The 17,500-nt window shown below is 39.3% G+C and overlaps 1 protein-coding gene across 40 annotated transcripts in view; it reads right to left on the reverse strand.

Annotated features, from left to right (window-relative positions):
* LOC113819561 (titin-like) overlaps positions 1-17,500 on the reverse strand; it is a 175,818-nt gene that overhangs the window by 19,553 nt on the left and 138,765 nt on the right. For 32 of the 40 annotated variants that reach the window (XM_070128115.1, XM_070128094.1, XM_070128102.1 and 29 more), the window contains one exon: positions 1-17,500. This exon is cut by the window's left edge and continues 206 nt beyond it; it is cut by the window's right edge and continues 378 nt beyond it. In XM_070128115.1, the coding sequence (XP_069984216.1) occupies positions 1-17,500 (17,500 nt within the window). The other 8 variants (XM_070128131.1, XM_070128126.1, XM_070128125.1 and 5 more) reach the window with 3 other exon arrangements.

A 17,500-nucleotide genomic window follows, 5' to 3' on the forward strand; every position in this document is an offset into this window, starting at 1 on the left:
ATTTCATACTCTGGGTACTCTGGCTCTTTCCTAAGCTTTACACCTACCTCAACTTCTTCTTCTTCTTCTACTACATACTTCTTCTTTCTTGGAAGTTTTAACTGGAAAGATTCTTGGATCTCTTCAGGTGATTTTGGTTCCTTAATGGTAACTTGAGCATCAGTTTCATCATCTTTTTTAACAACCCTTTTCTTTTTAATGGTTACTGTCTCTTCACCTTCATCTCTTACAATTACCTTCTTCTTAGGCTTTCTAAATGCTACAGTCTCCTCAGCTATTTCAGATTCATCATCAATCAACTGCTGCATTACTTCAACTTCATCTAATTCTTGGTAAATTATTTCAGGTTCTTCATCATCAGATTCCTGGATCATCATCTTGGATTCAATGGTCTCTTCAGTCACAGAGTATTTCTTTTTTGGCCGCTTCATTCTAATGCTTACATCTTCTGTAGTTTCTTCCTGGGTAAAGTTTTCACCTTCCCTGAGTTTCATTTCAACCTCTTGAGAAATCTCCTGAGTCTCTTTCACGAATGGTTTTTCTTTTCTCTTCAGAACAACAGATTCACTTACTTCTTCTGGTTCTTCTTCTTTGTCCCTTGGTTTTTTAAGAGTCACTGCCTCACTTATTTCCTCTGTTATAAATGGCTTCTTCTTCTTTGGTTTCATTTTGATACTGACTTCCTCAGTTATTTCCTCTGCCACAGTTGGTTCTGGTGATTCTTCCTTCATTACAAATTCTTCAGACACATCCTCTGGCTTCTTTGGTTTAGGTCTCTTAACCTTGAATTCTTCAGTAACTTCTTCAGCTGGTTCTTCTGTCTTTTTAGGTTTTTGGATGACAAATTCCTCAGAAATTTCCTCCTTGACAATAGCTTTTCTTTTGGGTTTACGTATAATCTGAACATCTTCAACCTCTTCCTCTTGTACTTCCTCAGAGGGCTCATGTTTTTTTATTATGGTAATTTCTTCATTTATTTCCTCTATATGCTTTTCAGGCTCTTTCTTTTTAGGTTTGAATTTGATATGCACATCCTCAGTCACTTCTTCTGCTACTTTTTCTATAGGCTCATCCTTTCTTATTGTCAGTTCTTCAGATACATCTTCAAACTTTTCTGGCTGTTTAGGCTTCATCTTAATGTGCACATCTTCAGTCACCTCCTCCACCTTTTCCTGAGGCTTTCTCTTGATTGTCACCTCTTCAGATATTTCTTCATATTCAGTCTTTGGTTTCTTTTTAGGCTTCAACTTGAACTGGACTTCTTCTGTAATCTCTTCACAGACTTTCTCCTCAGGTTGCTCTTCAGTTTTCTTAATTGTTACTTCTTCTGTAATTTCCTCAGTTTTCTTTTCTGGTTCTTTCTTTGGCTTCATTTTAATTTTAACTTCCTCTGTAATGTCCTCAACTATCTTTTCTTTTGGTTGTTGTATTGTAACTTCTTGTGAAACCTCTTCTTCTTTGGTTACAGGTTTCTTCTTTGGCTTCAGCTTGATCTGTACATCTTCAGTGACTTCTTCAACAACTGTCTCTTCAGGTTTCTCCACAGGCTTCTTAAGAGTCACTTCCTCAGCAATCTCTTCGGTCTTGACTTCAGGCTTTTTCTTTGGCTTCATCTTAATCTGCACCTCTTCAGTGACTTCCTCAACAACCTTCTCTTCAGGTTTCTCCTCAGGCTTCTTCAGTGTCACTTCTTCAGCAATCTCTTCAGTCTTGACTTCAGGCTTTTTCTTTGGCTTCATCTTAATCTGCACCTCTTCAGTGACTTCTTCAACAACCTTCTCTTCAGGTTTCTCCTCAGGTTTCTTCAGTGTCACTTCTTCAGTAATCTCTTCAGTCTTGACTTCAGGCTTTTTCTTTGGCTTCATCTTAATCTGCACCTCTTCAGTGACTTCCTCAACAACCTTTTCTTCTGGTTTCTCCTCAGGCTTCTTAAGCGTCACTTCTTCAGCAATCTCTTCGGTCTTGACTTCAGGCTTTTTCTTTGGCTTCATCTTAATCTGCACCTCTTCAGTGACTTCTTCAACAACCTTCTCTTCAGGTTTCTCCTCAGGTTTCTTCAGTGTCACTTCTTCAGCAATCTCTTCAGTCTTGACTTCAGGCTTTTTCTTTGGCTTCATCTTAATCTGCACCTCTTCAGTGACTTCCTCAACAATCTTTTCTTCGGGTTTCTCCTCAGGCTTCTTAAGAGTCACTTCCTCAGCAATCTCTTCGGTCTTGACTTCAGGCTTTTTCTTTGGCTTCATCTTAATCTGCACCTCTTCAGTAACTTCTTCAGCAACCTTCTCTTCAGGTTTCTCCTCAGGCTTCTTTAGTGTCACTTCTTCAGTAATCTCTTCAGTCTTGACTTCAGGCTTTTTCTTTGGCTTCATCTTAATCTGCACCTCTTCAGTGACTTCTTCAACAACCTTCTCTTCAGGTTTCTCCTCAGGCTTCTTAAGCGTCACTTCTTCAGCAATCTCTTCGGTCTTGACTTCAGGCTTTTTCTTTGGCTTCATCTTAATCTGCACCTCTTCAGTGACTTCTTCAACAACCTTCTCTTCAGGTTTCTCCTCAGGCTTCTTCAGTGTCACTTCTTCAGTAATTTCTTCAGTCTTGACTTCAGGCTTTTTCTTTGGCTTCATCTTAATCTGCACCTCTTCAGTGACTTCTTCAACAACCTTTTCTTCTGGTTTCTCCTCAGGCTTTTTAAGTGTCACTTCTTCAGCAATCTCTTCAGTCTTGACTTCAGGCTTTTTCTTTGGCTTCATCTTAATCTGCACCTCTTCAGTGACTTCCTCAACAACCTTTTCTTCTGGTTTCTCCTCAGGCTTTTTAAGTGTCACTTCTTCAGCAATCTCTTCGGTCTTGACTTCAGGCTTTTTCTTTGGCTTCATCTTAATCTGCACCTCTTCAGTGACTTCCTCAACAATCTTTTCTTCGGGTTTCTCCTCAGGCTTCTTCACTGTCACTTCCTCAGCAATCTCTTCAGTCTTGACTTCAGGCTTTTTCTTTGGTTTCATCTTAATCTGCACTTCTTCAGTGACTTCCTCAATAACCTTTTCTTCTGGTTTCTCCTCAGGCTCCTTTTCTTCTGGTTTCTCCTCAGGCTTCTTTTCTTCAGGCTTCTTGACTGTTACTTCCTCAGCAATCTCTTCAGTCTTTATTTCTGGTTTTTTCTTTGGTTTCATCTTAACTTGCACCTCTTCTGTAACTTCTTCAGCAACTTTCTCTTCAGGCTTCTTTTCTGGTTTCTTGAGTATTACCTCTTCTGTAGCTTCCTCTAATTCAGGCTTCTTCTTTGGTTTCTTTTTAACTGTTACATCTTCAGAGACTTCCTCAACGATCTCTTCCTTTTTCTCTGCTTTCTTTATTGTTACTTCTTCTGAAATTTGTTGTTCTTCTACTTTAGGCTCTTTCTTTGGTTTTATTTTTACTTGTACATCTTCTGTGGTTTCTTCAAGTATTTTTTCCTCAGGTTTCTTAATAACAACTTCTTCAGCCTCTTCAGTCTGGATCTTTGGCTTCTTTTTTGGCTTCATCTTAACCTCTACTTCTTCAATAATCTTTTCCTCTGGTTCACGTATTTTTTCTTCAACTGTTTCTTCCTTCTTTTCTTTCTTTATAACTGGAATTTCTTCATCTGATTCCTCCACAACTTCAATGACCTTCTTTTCTTTCTTTGGGCCTCGTAACACAATAACATCTTCCTGATCTGCACGTTGGAGATCCTCTGTGACAGTGACCTTTGCCTTGTCACCAATCATGTGACTCTCTGGTATGGTGTCTGGAGCAAGCTCAGATGCAACTTCTAGAACCTGAAGGGAATCTTTCTTTGTTACAGTGACTCGTGCTTTTTCTGATTTGGGCTTCATAGTCTCTATATCACCTGGTGCCTCCTTTACTGAAATTTCTTGAATTGCTATTGATTCTTGTGGTGACAAAACAGATTTTGCAAGTTCTGGTTTTGGCTTTAGGCTGGCCAGATCTTGTGATGCTTCCTTGACTGAGACCTCTTCAATTGTTACTGATTCATGTGGTGCAATAGTAGCTGATGCTTTCTCAGTAACTGGCTTCAAGTCCTTCATGGAACCTGGAGCATCTTTAACAGAAATTTCATGTATACTAATGGATTCCTGTTGAGAAAGAACAGAAGTAGCTTTCTCTGTTTTAGGTTTCCTCTCTTCCATATCTCCAAATGTTTCTTTAACAGATACTTCTTCAATGGTAACAGATTCATGAGGAGAAATTGTAGATGAAGCTTTTTCAGTTTTAAATTTCAAATCTTTCATTGATCCTGGAGCATCTTTCACAGACACCTCATGAACAGCAATAGATTCCTGAGGTGTAAATGTAGAAGTGGCTTTTTCCGTTTTGGGCAGTTTAGAGGTAATGTCTGTTGGGGCTTCTTTCACAGAAACCTCTTGAATGGCAATAGACTCTTGAGTAGAGAATATTGAAGTTGCTGTTTCTGTTTTTGGCTTTGCCTCGCTAATGTCTCCAGATGTTTCTTTGACAGATACCTCTTCAACTGTAACAGACTCATGAGGGGCTATGACAGAAGATGCTTTCTCAGTTTGCAGTTTCAGATCTTTCATCGAACCTGGAGCATCTTTCACAGATATTTCATGGACAGAAATAGATTCCTGAGGAGAGAATATAGATGTTGCTACTTCTGTCTTTGGTTTTTTATCAGTCAGATCTCCTGATGCTTCCTTCACAGATACTTCTTCAATTGTAAGAGACTCATGAGGAGAGAGGACTGACGAAGCTTGTTCTGTCTTGAATTTTAAGTCTTTAAGGGATCCTGGAGCATCCTTCACAGATACTTCATGGACAGCAATAGATTCTTGAGGAGAAAAAACTGAGGTTGCCAGTCCTGTTTTTGGTTTTTCATCACTAAGCTCTTTGGATGTTTCCTTCACTGATACTTCTTCTATGGTAAGTGATTCATGAGGAGAAATTACAGATGAAGCTTGTTCTTTTTTCAGTTTTAAGTCTTTCATTGAGCCTGTAGTATCCTTAACAGCCACTTCATGAATAGCAATGGATTCTTGCGGTGAGAATATTGAAGTAGCTTTCTCAGTCTTTGGCTTTTTATCACATACATCTCCTGGAGCTTCCTTCACTGTTACTTCTTCTACTGTGATTGATTCATGGGGAGAAATACTAGATGTTGCTTGTTCAGTTTTTGGTTTAATATCTGCCATAGATCCTGTAGCATCTCTAACAGATACTTCTTGGATAGCAATTGATTCCTGAGGAGAAAGAATTGATGTGGCTTTTTCTGTTTTTGGCTTTCGTTCACTGAGGTCTGCTGATGCTTCTTTTACAGACACTTCTTCTACAGTAAGGGACTCATGAGGAGATATACTGGATGTTGCTTGTTCAGTCTTAAGTTTTAAATCTTTCATTGAACCTGGTGCATCCCTTACTGAAACTTCATGAATGGCTATTGATTCCTTTGTTGACAATAGTGATGTTGCTGTTTCAGTTTTTGGTTTTTTGTCTGTAATATCAGTAAATGTTTCCTTTACAGACACCTCTTGTACCGTGACAGACTCATGTGGAGATATGACTGAGGATGCTTGCTCAGTTCTGAATTTTAGATCTTTCAAAGAACCTGGGGCATCCTTCACAGACACCTCATGGACAGCAATAGACTCCTGTGGAGAGAATACTGAGGTTGCAGTCTCAGACTGTGGTTTCTTATCACTGAAATCTGCTGATGCCCCTTTTACAGACACTTCTTCCACTGTGACAGATTCGTGTGGAGATATTACAGATGAAGCTTGTTCTGTTTTCAGTTTGAAATCTTTCATGGATCCTGGAGCATCTTTTACAGATACTTCATGGACACTAATTGACTCTTGTGGAGAAAAGACTGAAGTGGCTTGCTCGTGCTTCAATTTCTTGTCTTTCATCTCTCCTGGGGCATCCTTTACAGTTACCTCTTCTACTGTTATAGATTCATGAGGAGACATGACTGATGTAGCCACTTCAGTCTTTGGTTTTATATCTTTAACTGAGCCAGGTGCCTCTTTTACAGAAACTTCTTCTACTGTAATTGATTCATGAGGAGAGATAACAGATGAAGCTTGCTCTGGGCTTAGTTTCAAGTCTTTCAAAGACCCAGGAGCATCTTTTACAGATACTTCATGCACACTGATAGACTCTTGCTGAGAGAGCACTGATAAAGCCTGTTCATGCTTTGGTTGTTTGTCCTTTACCTCTCCTGGAGCATCCTTCACAGATACTTCTTGTACAGTGATTGATTCATGAGGAGAAATAATTGATGTTGCCATTTCTGTCTTAGGCTTTGCATCTTTCATAGAGCCAGGAGCTTCTTTCACAGAAACTTCTTCAACAGTAATTGATTCATGTGGAGAGATAACAGATGAAGCTTGTTCTGGGCTTAGTTTCAAATCCTTCAGTGTTCCTGGAGCATCTTTTACAGATACCTCATGAACACTAATGGATTCTTGCTGAGAGAGCACAGATAAAGCCTGCTCATGCTTTGGCCTTTTGTCCTTTACCTCTCCTGGAGCATCCTTCACAGATACTTCTTGTACAGTGATTGACTCATGAGGAGAAATAATTGAAGTTGCCATTTCTGTCTTGGGCTTTGCATCTTTCATAGAGCCAGGAGCTTCTTTCACAGAAACCTCTTCTACTGTGATGGACTCATGAGGGGAAATAATAGATGAAGCTTGTTCTGGGCTTAGTTTCAAATCCTTCAGGGTTCCTGGAGCATCTTTTACAGATACCTCATGCACACTGATGGATTCTTGCTGAGAGAGCACTGATAAAGCCTGCTCATGCTTTGGCTTTTTGTCCTTTACCTCTCCTGGAGCATCTTTCACAGATACCTCTTGTACAGTGATAGACTCATGAGGAGAAATAATTGTAGTTGCCATTTCTGTCTTAGGCTTTGCATCTCTCATAGAACCAGGAGCTTCTTTCACAGAAACTTCTTCAACAGTAATTGATTCATGTGGAGAGATAACAGATGAAGCTTGTTCTGGACTTAGTTTCAAATCCTTCAGGGTTCCTGGAGCATCTTTTACAGATACCTCATGCACACTGATGGATTCTTGCTGAGAGAGCACTGATAAAGCCTGCTCATGCTTTGGCTTTTTGTCCTTTACCACTCCTGGAGCATCCTTCACAGATACCTCTTGTACAGTGATTGATTCATGAGGAGAAATGATTGATGTTGCCATTTCTGTTTTTGGCTTTGCATCTTTCACTGAGCCAGGAGCTTCCCTAATGGAAACCTCCTCAACTGTTATTGATTCATGAGGAGATATCTTGGCTAAAGCTTGTTCTGTACTTATTAGTAAATCTTTCAATGATCCTGGAGCATCCTTCACTGAAACCTCATGAACATTGATGGATTCCAGAGGAGTTAAAACTGAAGAAGCTTGCTCATGCTTTGGTTTTGCTTCTTTTACATCACCTGGGGCTTCTTTAACAGATATTTCTTGAATTGTCAATGATTCATGAGGGGAAATGATGGCTGTGGCCAGTTCTGTCTTGGGTTTTATATCTTTAACAGAACCATGTGCCTCCTTCACTGAAACTTCTTGAACAGCAATAGAATCTTGAGTAGTAAAGATAGTCTCAGCTGTTCCTGTTTTTGGCTTTATATCCTTAATATTGCCAGGAGATTCTTTAACATTAACTTCCTGGATGGTGATGGATTCATGCTCAGAGAGAACTGATGTAGCTTGTTGAGTTTTTGGCTTAACTTCAGATACTGACCCAGGACTTTCTTTCACAGTTATCTCTTCCACTGCAATTGATTGTCGAGGTGAAAGTATAGACTTTGCTGTTTCAGTTTTGGGTCTATGTTCCCTTACTTCTTCTGGTTCTTCCTTTACATTTATCTCTTGAACTGTAATTGAATCTTGTTGAGGAAGGATGGTCTGAGCCCTTTCTTCCACATGCTTTAACTTCTGCACCTCATCTGTAGATTCATGTACTTGTGTATGAGAGACGCTTATTGATTCTGTTGGTTTAAGGACTACTTGTGCATACTGTTCATTCTTCTTGGCATGAACTACGCTGTGTGGTGTTTCCTCAGTAGAAACCTCTGTGATCTGTATTGTCTCCTTCATTTCAGGGAGAATCACAGTAGCAGTTTCTGTTTTTCTTTTCTCCTTGGGTACAATGTGAGGAGCTTCATCAGGAGTTATTTCAGAAATACTTACAACTTCCATATGGTCCATCTTTGTTTTTGCAGACTCAGGCTTCTGAGGCTTATAATCAGGCATTTTTACAGCCATTTCATGACTAGAGACTTCGGATACAGCCACTGATGAGCGCTTTTCATATATCTTTTTTGCTTTTTCTTCTTTTGGTTTTACATGTGAAATGTCTCCTGTGTGTACCTCAACTTGAGTCTCTTGAACTGAGATGGACTCCTGTTGAGGAATAACCTTCTTAGCCTTATCCTCCTTGGGTTTGGCCTTTGGAAGATCTTTTGGAAGTTCATGTACTTTAACCTCTTGAACAACAAAAGATTCCTTTTCTGACATTACTTGTCTTGCCCTTTCTTGTGATGGAGTTCTTTGCTTTGTAGATTTAGGAGCTTCTTCTGACTGAACTTCTGAAACAATAACTGACTGTTTTTGGGAAAGAATTGTTTTAGCTCTGTCTTCAGAAGGTCTGCGATGTGTTACAAATCCAGGTGCTTCAGCTGTTGATGTCTCTGATACAATTACATGCTCTTGTCTCACAACAGCTGGTTTGGCTCTCTCCTGGGAAGGTCTTCTTTCTCTTATAGAAACTGGTTTTTCCTCTGTCTTTACCTCAGAAATCATGACAGATTCACGCTTAGATACAGAAGTTGTAGCTCTTTCTTCTGTTGGCTGCTTGATTTTTATTTCTCCAGAACTTTCATGTACTTTAGTCTCCTCCACTGAGACATAATCCTGGGGCATTGCAATCGGCTGAGCCTGTTCCATTCGTGGTTTTGGATGCTTTGATTCTTCATAATTTTCTGCTACTGTAACAGATGAGACTGTGACAGTTTCATGAGGCTTTACTACAGGTGAAGCTTTGCCTTCAAGCCTCACATGCTTCATTTCAGCTGGAAGTTCATCTGACTTTACTTCAGAAACTGTAACATGTTCCCTTTGATCAAACACAGTAGTCGCTTTTTGTTCTGTAGTTTTTTCAAGAGTGACACTAGATGATGATTCTCTTAAATCTGCTTCATGAACATTAATGCTTTGTTGAGTTGTTTGGACAGTCTTTGCTGTTGCTGGTATTGGCATAGAAACTTTACCCATTGCTTCTGCTTGATTAAAAGCAGAAACTTGCATAACGGAAATAGTTTGTTGCGTATCTAGAAGACGATGAGCCTGCATAGCTTGTGGTGTGGCTTTAGATGCGGTTTCCTCAATTGTTTCAATAACAACTTCTTCCGAACCTGAGACATGGGCAGCTGGCTCCACTACCACCTTGCCTGAGGCATGAATAGGTTGTTCAGATTTTAATATGCCTGTAAGTATATTAGGTTGCTGCTGAATCACTAATTTTGAAGTGTGTGGTGTAAATTCAAGTTTTGCATGGCTAGTACTAGTGGTATCAAATGTAGGGATAATCCCCTCCTGCTCTGCTATCTCAGGATGGTTGACATGAGCAAGGTGAAGGGGAGTGATAACTGGTTTGGCTTCAACATTATGCACTGATGGTATTTCTTTAATGTCATAGTTTTGTTCCTTAGTTTCTGCACTTATTTCCATAACTGACACAGATTGCATTTCTTCTATATTTGGTAACGCTTTCTTTTCTTCTGGTTTCACTTCTTTTAACACTTTTTCAGCCTCACTTACTTCATGCTGTATAACTTCTGCTGCCTGCTGTGGATTTATTGTCATTTTTGCCGTTTTTCCTTCCAGTTTCCCAGCATCTTCCATTTTCTGGATGCATTCAGATAATTCAATATTTGTAGAAATTGCAACTACATGGCCTGGGGCACGATTTACAATACCAATTGATTCCTCTGGCTTACTTAACTTAAAGTCTCCTTCAGATTCATGAACCCTTACTTCATGTACTTGTACGGTATCTTGTGGGATAACTTGACTTTTAGCTTTGCTTTTTGGAGTTTCTTTTTCATCTCTGTCAGTAATGGGGGACTCTGCTCTTGTTTCTGTTATTTGAACTGATTCATGTCCAGGAGCACATGATTCCTTTGGTGCAGCAGAAAGTGGTTTTGGCTGGGTATAATCCTGTTCTTTCTGATGCACAAATGGTTCACTAACAGCAGTAGCATGATGTGGAATATGACTTGTCTTAGCTTGTTCTTCATTTATGTTATCTATATCTAACTTATGAATATTAGTTTCTGCACTGATTTCAGATACAGTCAGTGAATGCAAAGGTTGCGTGATATCAGACTTCAGTGAAATTGCTGATGGCTTCTTAATTTCAAGAGTTCCTTCTTTTTCTTTCGATTCCATTTCAGATACAGCAATAGCTTTCTGAGGTATGATATCTGGTCTTGCCTGTGCATTCTCTGGCTTAATATCTTTAAAATCTTTCACTGGTGACTCTGCTCTTGTTTCGCTTACTTGAATGGGGACTTTTCCACTTTCATATTCAACATTTGCAAGATCTTCTATTGGTTTCTCTTTCTTATAAACACCTTCTTTCTCACTAATACCTACAGATATAGAAGAAGCAATGACATGAGCAGTAAGAGATATGGAAGCTGACTGTGATGGCAACATTTTCTGCTGAGCCATTTCAGACAAACTTGAATCCGTATGAGTCTCTTGTACAACTAATGGGATATTTGGTGCTTGTGTCTGACTGGGTAGAGAAATGGTAGGGAACTTGTCTACTTCATGTAGTCCTTCTTTTTCATGCAAAATAACCTCTGAGACTGACACAGTTTTTGATGGAATTAAAGATCCCATTCCTTCTTCAGCTTTTGGCTTGGGAGCAACTGGAAGTTCCTCAGCCAGAGACTGTGGAAGTGTTTCAAGTACAGTAATAGCCTCCCCTGTGCTCATGATCCCTTCTGCCTTCTGGGCTTCTGGTTTTTCATCTTCATGCCATCCTTCACACTCATTTATTAGTACTCCAGATGAAAGAGCCACCTTAGCTGCATGAGTAAGTTCAATTTTTGCACTTTCCTTTTCAGGCACTGTTATAGGAACTACATTGCCAATAGTTTCCTCACTTTCCACTTCAGTAATCAGAAGAGGCTCAAGCCCTCCATTTATTTTAGATTTTAAATGTAATTCAACGGGTTTCTTTTCCATAAGTGACTCCTCTTTTTCATGCATGCCAGTCTCAGTAATAGTTATTGCCTTTTGTTCTTCAAAACTCTTTGTTGCTTCTTTAGATTTTGGTTTGTCAGGAACATCAAAGTCTATAACTGAAGATGATGCACAAATTTCTTCTGTAATAATAGGTTGCATACCTTCCACCAAATACGTTTTAGCAGTAGTTGTTGGATGTTGAGAAGGATTATATTTTTCTTCAGCCTGAGCTGCATGGATCTCCATAACAGATGCTGCATGGAAACTCTTTAGATCTACTGATGCTGATTCTCCTTTTGGAATACTAGTTGTAAAATCTTTAATCGTATCTTGAATGGTGCTTTGAGTTATTTCCAGTGGAAGATGGCCTGGGACTTGTTCTTCTGTTGCTGTATGAGAGTATCTTGGGATCTCCTTGAATTCCTCTTCTTTAAAACTCACAGACACTTCTGACACTTTCACAGACTTTTGAGGGATAACAGAGGTGCTTGCCATATCTGTGAAAGGTTTTGCTTCTTTTAATTCCCTTAATGGGGACTGAGCTTTTGTTTCCTGTACTTCAAGGGAATGTTCACTGCATTCAACTTTACCTTGAATAACCATGTCTTCAGGCTTGCTAGGCTGGAAGTCCTTCTCTTTTTGGTGAGCTTGAGATTCAAGAATTTCAAGTGCCTTTTGAGGAATAAAGCTTGTTTTTGCTTTTCCTGTTGGCAATACAGGTTTACTTAGAATATCCACAGGAGATTGAACTTCAGTATCAGCAACTATGACAGAATGGAAAGTGTTTATATCTAATTTATCTGCCTGTGCTTCAACTGGCTTCCTAATCTTTAGGGGGGCTTCACTCTCTTGGACATCTGATGCAGAAACAACAAGAGATGATTTCTTGGAATGAATAAGAGATGCATGATGTTCTATTTTGGCTTCCTTTGGGAGTTCTCTTATAGGAGATTCTGCTTTTGTCTCTGAAACGGCTATAGCTTCTCGTTTACCTTCCATTTGTGTAGCTTGCGCTTCAATTGGTTTTTCTGGTTTATATTCTTTAAATGAATCATGTTGCTGTGTTTCCATGACATTAACAGACATTTTTTCCAGGATGGATGCCCGTGCAGTTTGCTCCTTGTCTATGCGAGACTTCCATGATGCAGCATCTTCCTGGATATCATGACCTTGTATGGTAAGAGCTTCCAGATGCTGCATTTCTATTATTCTACCTTGTTGTTGTACTGGGGCTTGTTCATGAAGGATATCCTCCTTGTCAGCCTTAAAGATTTCAGAAATTTGAATATACTTTTGCTCTAATACATTGGGCTTTGCTTGTTCCAGTTTTTCTGCATGCTTTTCCCATTGAACAGTATCCTCCTCCAGTTTTGGTTCAGCAATAATCACAGCTTCTGACTGTTTAGTAACTGTTGTCTGTTTTGTTGTTTCTCTCTTAGGAGATTTAGATTCATACTTCTCTTCTGCATCATGCACAATAATCTCTTCAACTTGAGGAGCATTCTGTCCAGAGAGGCCACATTTGAGACTCTCAACTATGTGTTTTTCCTTCTTCAGATCTGCAATACTTTCATGAGGAATTTGTTCTGTAATTTGAACTGTCTGTTTAGTATCTTGTTCCATAACTGTTGCCTTTTGTGTTCGTTTCATTAAGTCTGAGAGCTGAGAAATAGTTTCCTCACTTCTGTGATCTGTTGTGGTAAGTGCTTCAAGTGGCTCTAGCATACCTATGGCTGTCTGTACATTTGCCTTTTCAGTTTCAAACTGAGTACCACCTTCCTTAGCATATACTTCAGTAACAGAAAGTGAATCATGTTCCATTACCATTAACTTGTGCTGAGCTAAATCAGCTGTTACTCTTGCAGGCCTTTTTAGGGGTGAAGGTTGTTCTTCAGGAAGCCTTTCTGTAACAGTCAAAGAATCTTTTAGGTCCTTTGTTACAGTGGCTCTTGCTTCTTCCCCCTTTTCACTCTGGAAAGTTTCACATGAATCTACAGTTTTAGTATCAGTTACTTGCAATGATTCTGATGAAACTAATTCAGGCCTGATGCTTTCAGTTCTCAATGGCATCTTTTCTCCTCTTCTCCATGGAGTAGGTTGTTCTTCTGGGATCTTTTCTGTTATAGTCAGTGAGTCCTTTAGATCCTCTGTTATTGTAGCTTTTACTTGCTCACCCTTTTCTGGTTGAAGATGCATGTAGGTATCTTCAACTTTAGTATCAGTAACCTGGAGGGATTCAGAAGAAACCAACTCAGGTTTTATTCTCTCAGTTTTAAAGGGAACTTTCTCACCCCTACTCCAAGACATTGGTTGTTCTTCTGCAATCTTTTCTGTCACAGTCAGGGAATCCCTCAAATCTTCTGATATTGTAGCTTTTACTGGTTCACCTTTCTCTGGCTTTAGGTTTACATAACTATCTTCAACTTTAGTATCAGTAACCTGAAGAGATTCAGAAGAAACTAACTCAGGTTTTATGCTTTCGGTCTTAAAGGGAATTTTCTCACCCTTTTGCCATGGCAGTGGCTGTTCTTCTGGGATCTTTTCCGTCACTGTTAAAGAGTCCTTTAAATCTTCAGTAACTGTTGCCTTTGCTTTTGTAGCTTTCTCTGGTTGTAGGTGTACATAGGTATCTTCAACTTTTGTATCAGTAACTTGAAGAGGCTCAGAAGGCACAAACTCAGGCTTTATGTTCTCAGTCTTAAATGGAATTTTCTCACCCTTTTGCCAAGCCATTGGCTGTTCTTGAGGGATCTTTTCCATCACTGTCAAAGAATCTTTGAGTTCTTTAGTGACTGTTGCCTTTACTTGTTCTCCTCTTTCAGTTTTCAGGGCAACATATGTATCTTCAGCTTTAGTATCAGTAACTTGAAGTGGTTCCAGGGAAACCAGTTCTGGTTTGATATTTTCAGTCCTGAATGGGATCTTCTCCCCTCTTTTCCATGGCAAAGGCTGTTCTTCTGGGATCTTTTCTGTAACTGTAACTGAATCCTTAAGCTCTTCGGTGACTGTAGCAGTAACTTCTTTTCCTTTTTCTGTCTGTAATGTAACGTACGTATCTTCAGTTTTTGTATCAGTGACCTGTATAGATTCAGAAGCCACAACATCTGGTGTAATGCTGATCTGCTTCTTCAAGTGAATCTTTTCTCCACGATGCCATGGGGCTGGCTGTTCTTCACTCAGATTTTCAGTAACAGTCACTGAATCCTTAACATCTTCCATAATAAGTGTTTTTGCCTGTTCAGGCTTAAGTTCCTGGCTTTCAAACATAGATGTTTGTTCAAGCAATATTTCATCTGTCCCTGTAGTCTCCTCTTTTATTGTTATCCTTTGCTCTTTTTCTGTAGATTCTATGGAAGGTGCAAAAGTAGGTATAATATTAGTGGACTCTTGTTCCTGTTGAGTATTATGTTCATGTACTGTAACGTGTTTGTGAATTGGTTGGGTCATTGTTTCAGTGGTAGTTATGTCAGTGACCTCCACAGTTTCAGATTTTTGCTGATTTTTCTCAGGAGCTGTAGGTGTTTGTGTATAGGTATGTTCATCATCCTCTTCTACAAGAATTGTTTGTGATTTTGTAGACCTTGTAGGAGATGGACCTATAAATGTAAGTGTTTCTGATACTGAAGCCCTGTTATATTCGACTTCTGACTGCACAGCCTTACATGTTAATGTTTGTGGGATAGGCTCAAGTATACATTCTGGGAACATCTCTTGTAGGTCTTTTTCCTGTGTGTTGGTGGGAGTCTCTTTTGTTTCAGTTACTGCAAGTGGGACTATATCCACATCAGCTGGAGCTGAGATGTCAATTAAAGAACCACGGTGGGTGCTTGGGAAAGTTACTTTGCATTCTGTGGCAGGACTTTCAACTTCTTCTTCAATTTCGGTAATTTCCAACTGTGGCAGATCTGACTGATCTGTATCCTCCCTACTTTCTATTACTGTAATATGCTGATCTGTTCTTGTAACTCTTAGAGCAGGGAAATCTGAAACAACAGTTGGAAAACTAGCCTGTGCAAAGCCCAATATAGGCTCGTACTCTGTAGAAGTTTGAGCAAAATCCGGCAGAAACTCTTCAGTAAAGTCTTTAGTAGTTTCATCGATTACTTTATCCAACTTTGGCTTCTGAATATCTTCTGGCTTCTGAATTTCTTCTTGCTCACTTATTTCCTCTGTATAGATAGTTGTTTTCTCTTGCCACTCTTTCCCAGAGGCAACTTTAGGTGTAGGTACAATATGAAGATCAACTGAGGACTCAAATTCTTCTTTTGGCTCTATTTGCTTGCCAAGGGTATTTACCTGGGTTTCCTCTCTAACTGTTCCACCTTCTACACCAATACCAACCATGACTTCATGAGTTAATCCTTCTTCATCACTTGTTTTATTAGACTGTTGCTTAATAGTCCTTAAAGATATGTGCTGTACTGTTGCCTCTTGAATATCGGAAGCATCCACCGGTGTTCTGTCAACATCTACAGACTCACTGCTCATTGTACTCTTTAAATCTTTAACTGCTTTATCCTCCCGTTTATCAGGTGTAAAAGTAGTGGTTGATTTCTTTGATTCACTCTCTTGTAAATCTTCCCCCCACTTAATGTGTTGTGTTTCAGGTACATGTTTGGTTTGTTGTATGTCTTGCTGTACTTGCACATCTTCAGTCTTCACTTCAGATGTGGTAATTGTAGAGGATGGGCTTGATGCCATGCCTGTGTGGGATGGGACAGAGGGCCTGGTTAAAGGAGTATCAGGAAGTAAAGTTTCTTCCTTTGGACTAGGATAATGTGTAGTTGGTGTGGAAGCTGGCATCACTGTAATTGGTGAGACAGTCCCATATTTAAATTCTGAAGTATCCTGTGTATGTATAACTTCAGTTGCATGAGTTCTTTGTAACTGTGGGAAGGTAATTTCTGTTGTTTTGTGTGATTCATCAGTAACAGAAACTCCTGGATATCTTATGATAAGTCCAACTTCAGAGACAATATTTATAGGTTCTGTGCTAGCAACTCTCATATCAGGAACATGTATTGGTGTGCCATGAACTGTTTCTGGAGTAATTGTTCTGAATTCCTCTATGGTGTCATGTTCCAGGATTTGTGTCAGTGGATAATGAACTTTCTGTCCCTGTGCTGTGACAGAAGTTAATGGCAGTGTTGTGATAAATTCCAGTTCTGGAATTTGTGTTATTTTTGCCTTCATTCCTTCTGGAACAGTTGAAACTAAATCTTTAATAGTGTCATGTTCCAAGAATGAGGCAGAAGGATACTGAATCTTGTATCCAGCATTTGAAATGAATGTTAAGTGTTCTGTAAAAGCAAACTCCAAGTTCGGAGCAACTGATTCTGTAGCACAGACTTCCACTGGAACAGATGTTTCAATAATTTTTGATGTTTCATTGTATTCCAGTGTGAATGTAGATGGATAGTGGATTTTGTAGCCTGCCTCAGACACAAGCGTCAAAGGTGATATTGTGGCATACTCTAGTTTAGGTATATGCAAAACTGTAGCATGCACTTTTTCCTGAATAGATGATGTGAAAATCTCTACTATCAAATCATGTTCAGTTGAATATGTTGGATAATGAATTTTGTGGCCTAACTCAGAAACAAGTGTCATGGGTAATGTTGTAGGATATTCCAATTCAGGAACATATAACACTTTAGCATGTGTTTCTTCATGGGTAGGTGTTGTGAAAATTTCTACTGATTCATCATGATCAGTTGTAGATGCTGTTGGATAACAAACTTTAAGACCTGCCTCAGACACAATTGTTACAGGTGATACCTTAGCATATTCCAATTTAGGAATATAAACTGTTTTAGCACTTACTTCCTTCAGAGACAGTGCTATGAAAACTTCTGTCATTTCATCATAGTCAAAGACAGAAGTTGTTGGGTGATGAATCTTATGGCCAGCCTCAGAGACTAGAGTCACTGGTAATATTGAAGCACATTCTAGTGCAGGGATATCCAGTGTCTTAGCATATTGCTTTTTATCACAATGTGGTATGGAATCTTCTGCAATATCTTTTAATTCAAAGAAAGAGGTAAATGGATAATGAGTTTTGTATCCAGCCTCAGATATGATTGTTAGAGGCAGTATTGTGGCATATTCCAAATCAGGTAAGTGCACTACCTTGGCATGTGTTTTTTCTATAGTGAAAGGTGTGAAAGCTTCTGCCGTGCTGTCATATTCAGCAACAGCAGTGGATGGATAATAAACTTTGTGGCCAGCCTCAGACACAAGTGTCA

Source organism: Penaeus vannamei, chromosome 12 (genome assembly GCF_042767895.1).
Source record: "Penaeus vannamei isolate JL-2024 chromosome 12, ASM4276789v1, whole genome shotgun sequence".
In the NCBI taxonomy this organism is placed as follows: Eukaryota; Metazoa; Arthropoda; class Malacostraca; order Decapoda; family Penaeidae; genus Penaeus; species Penaeus vannamei.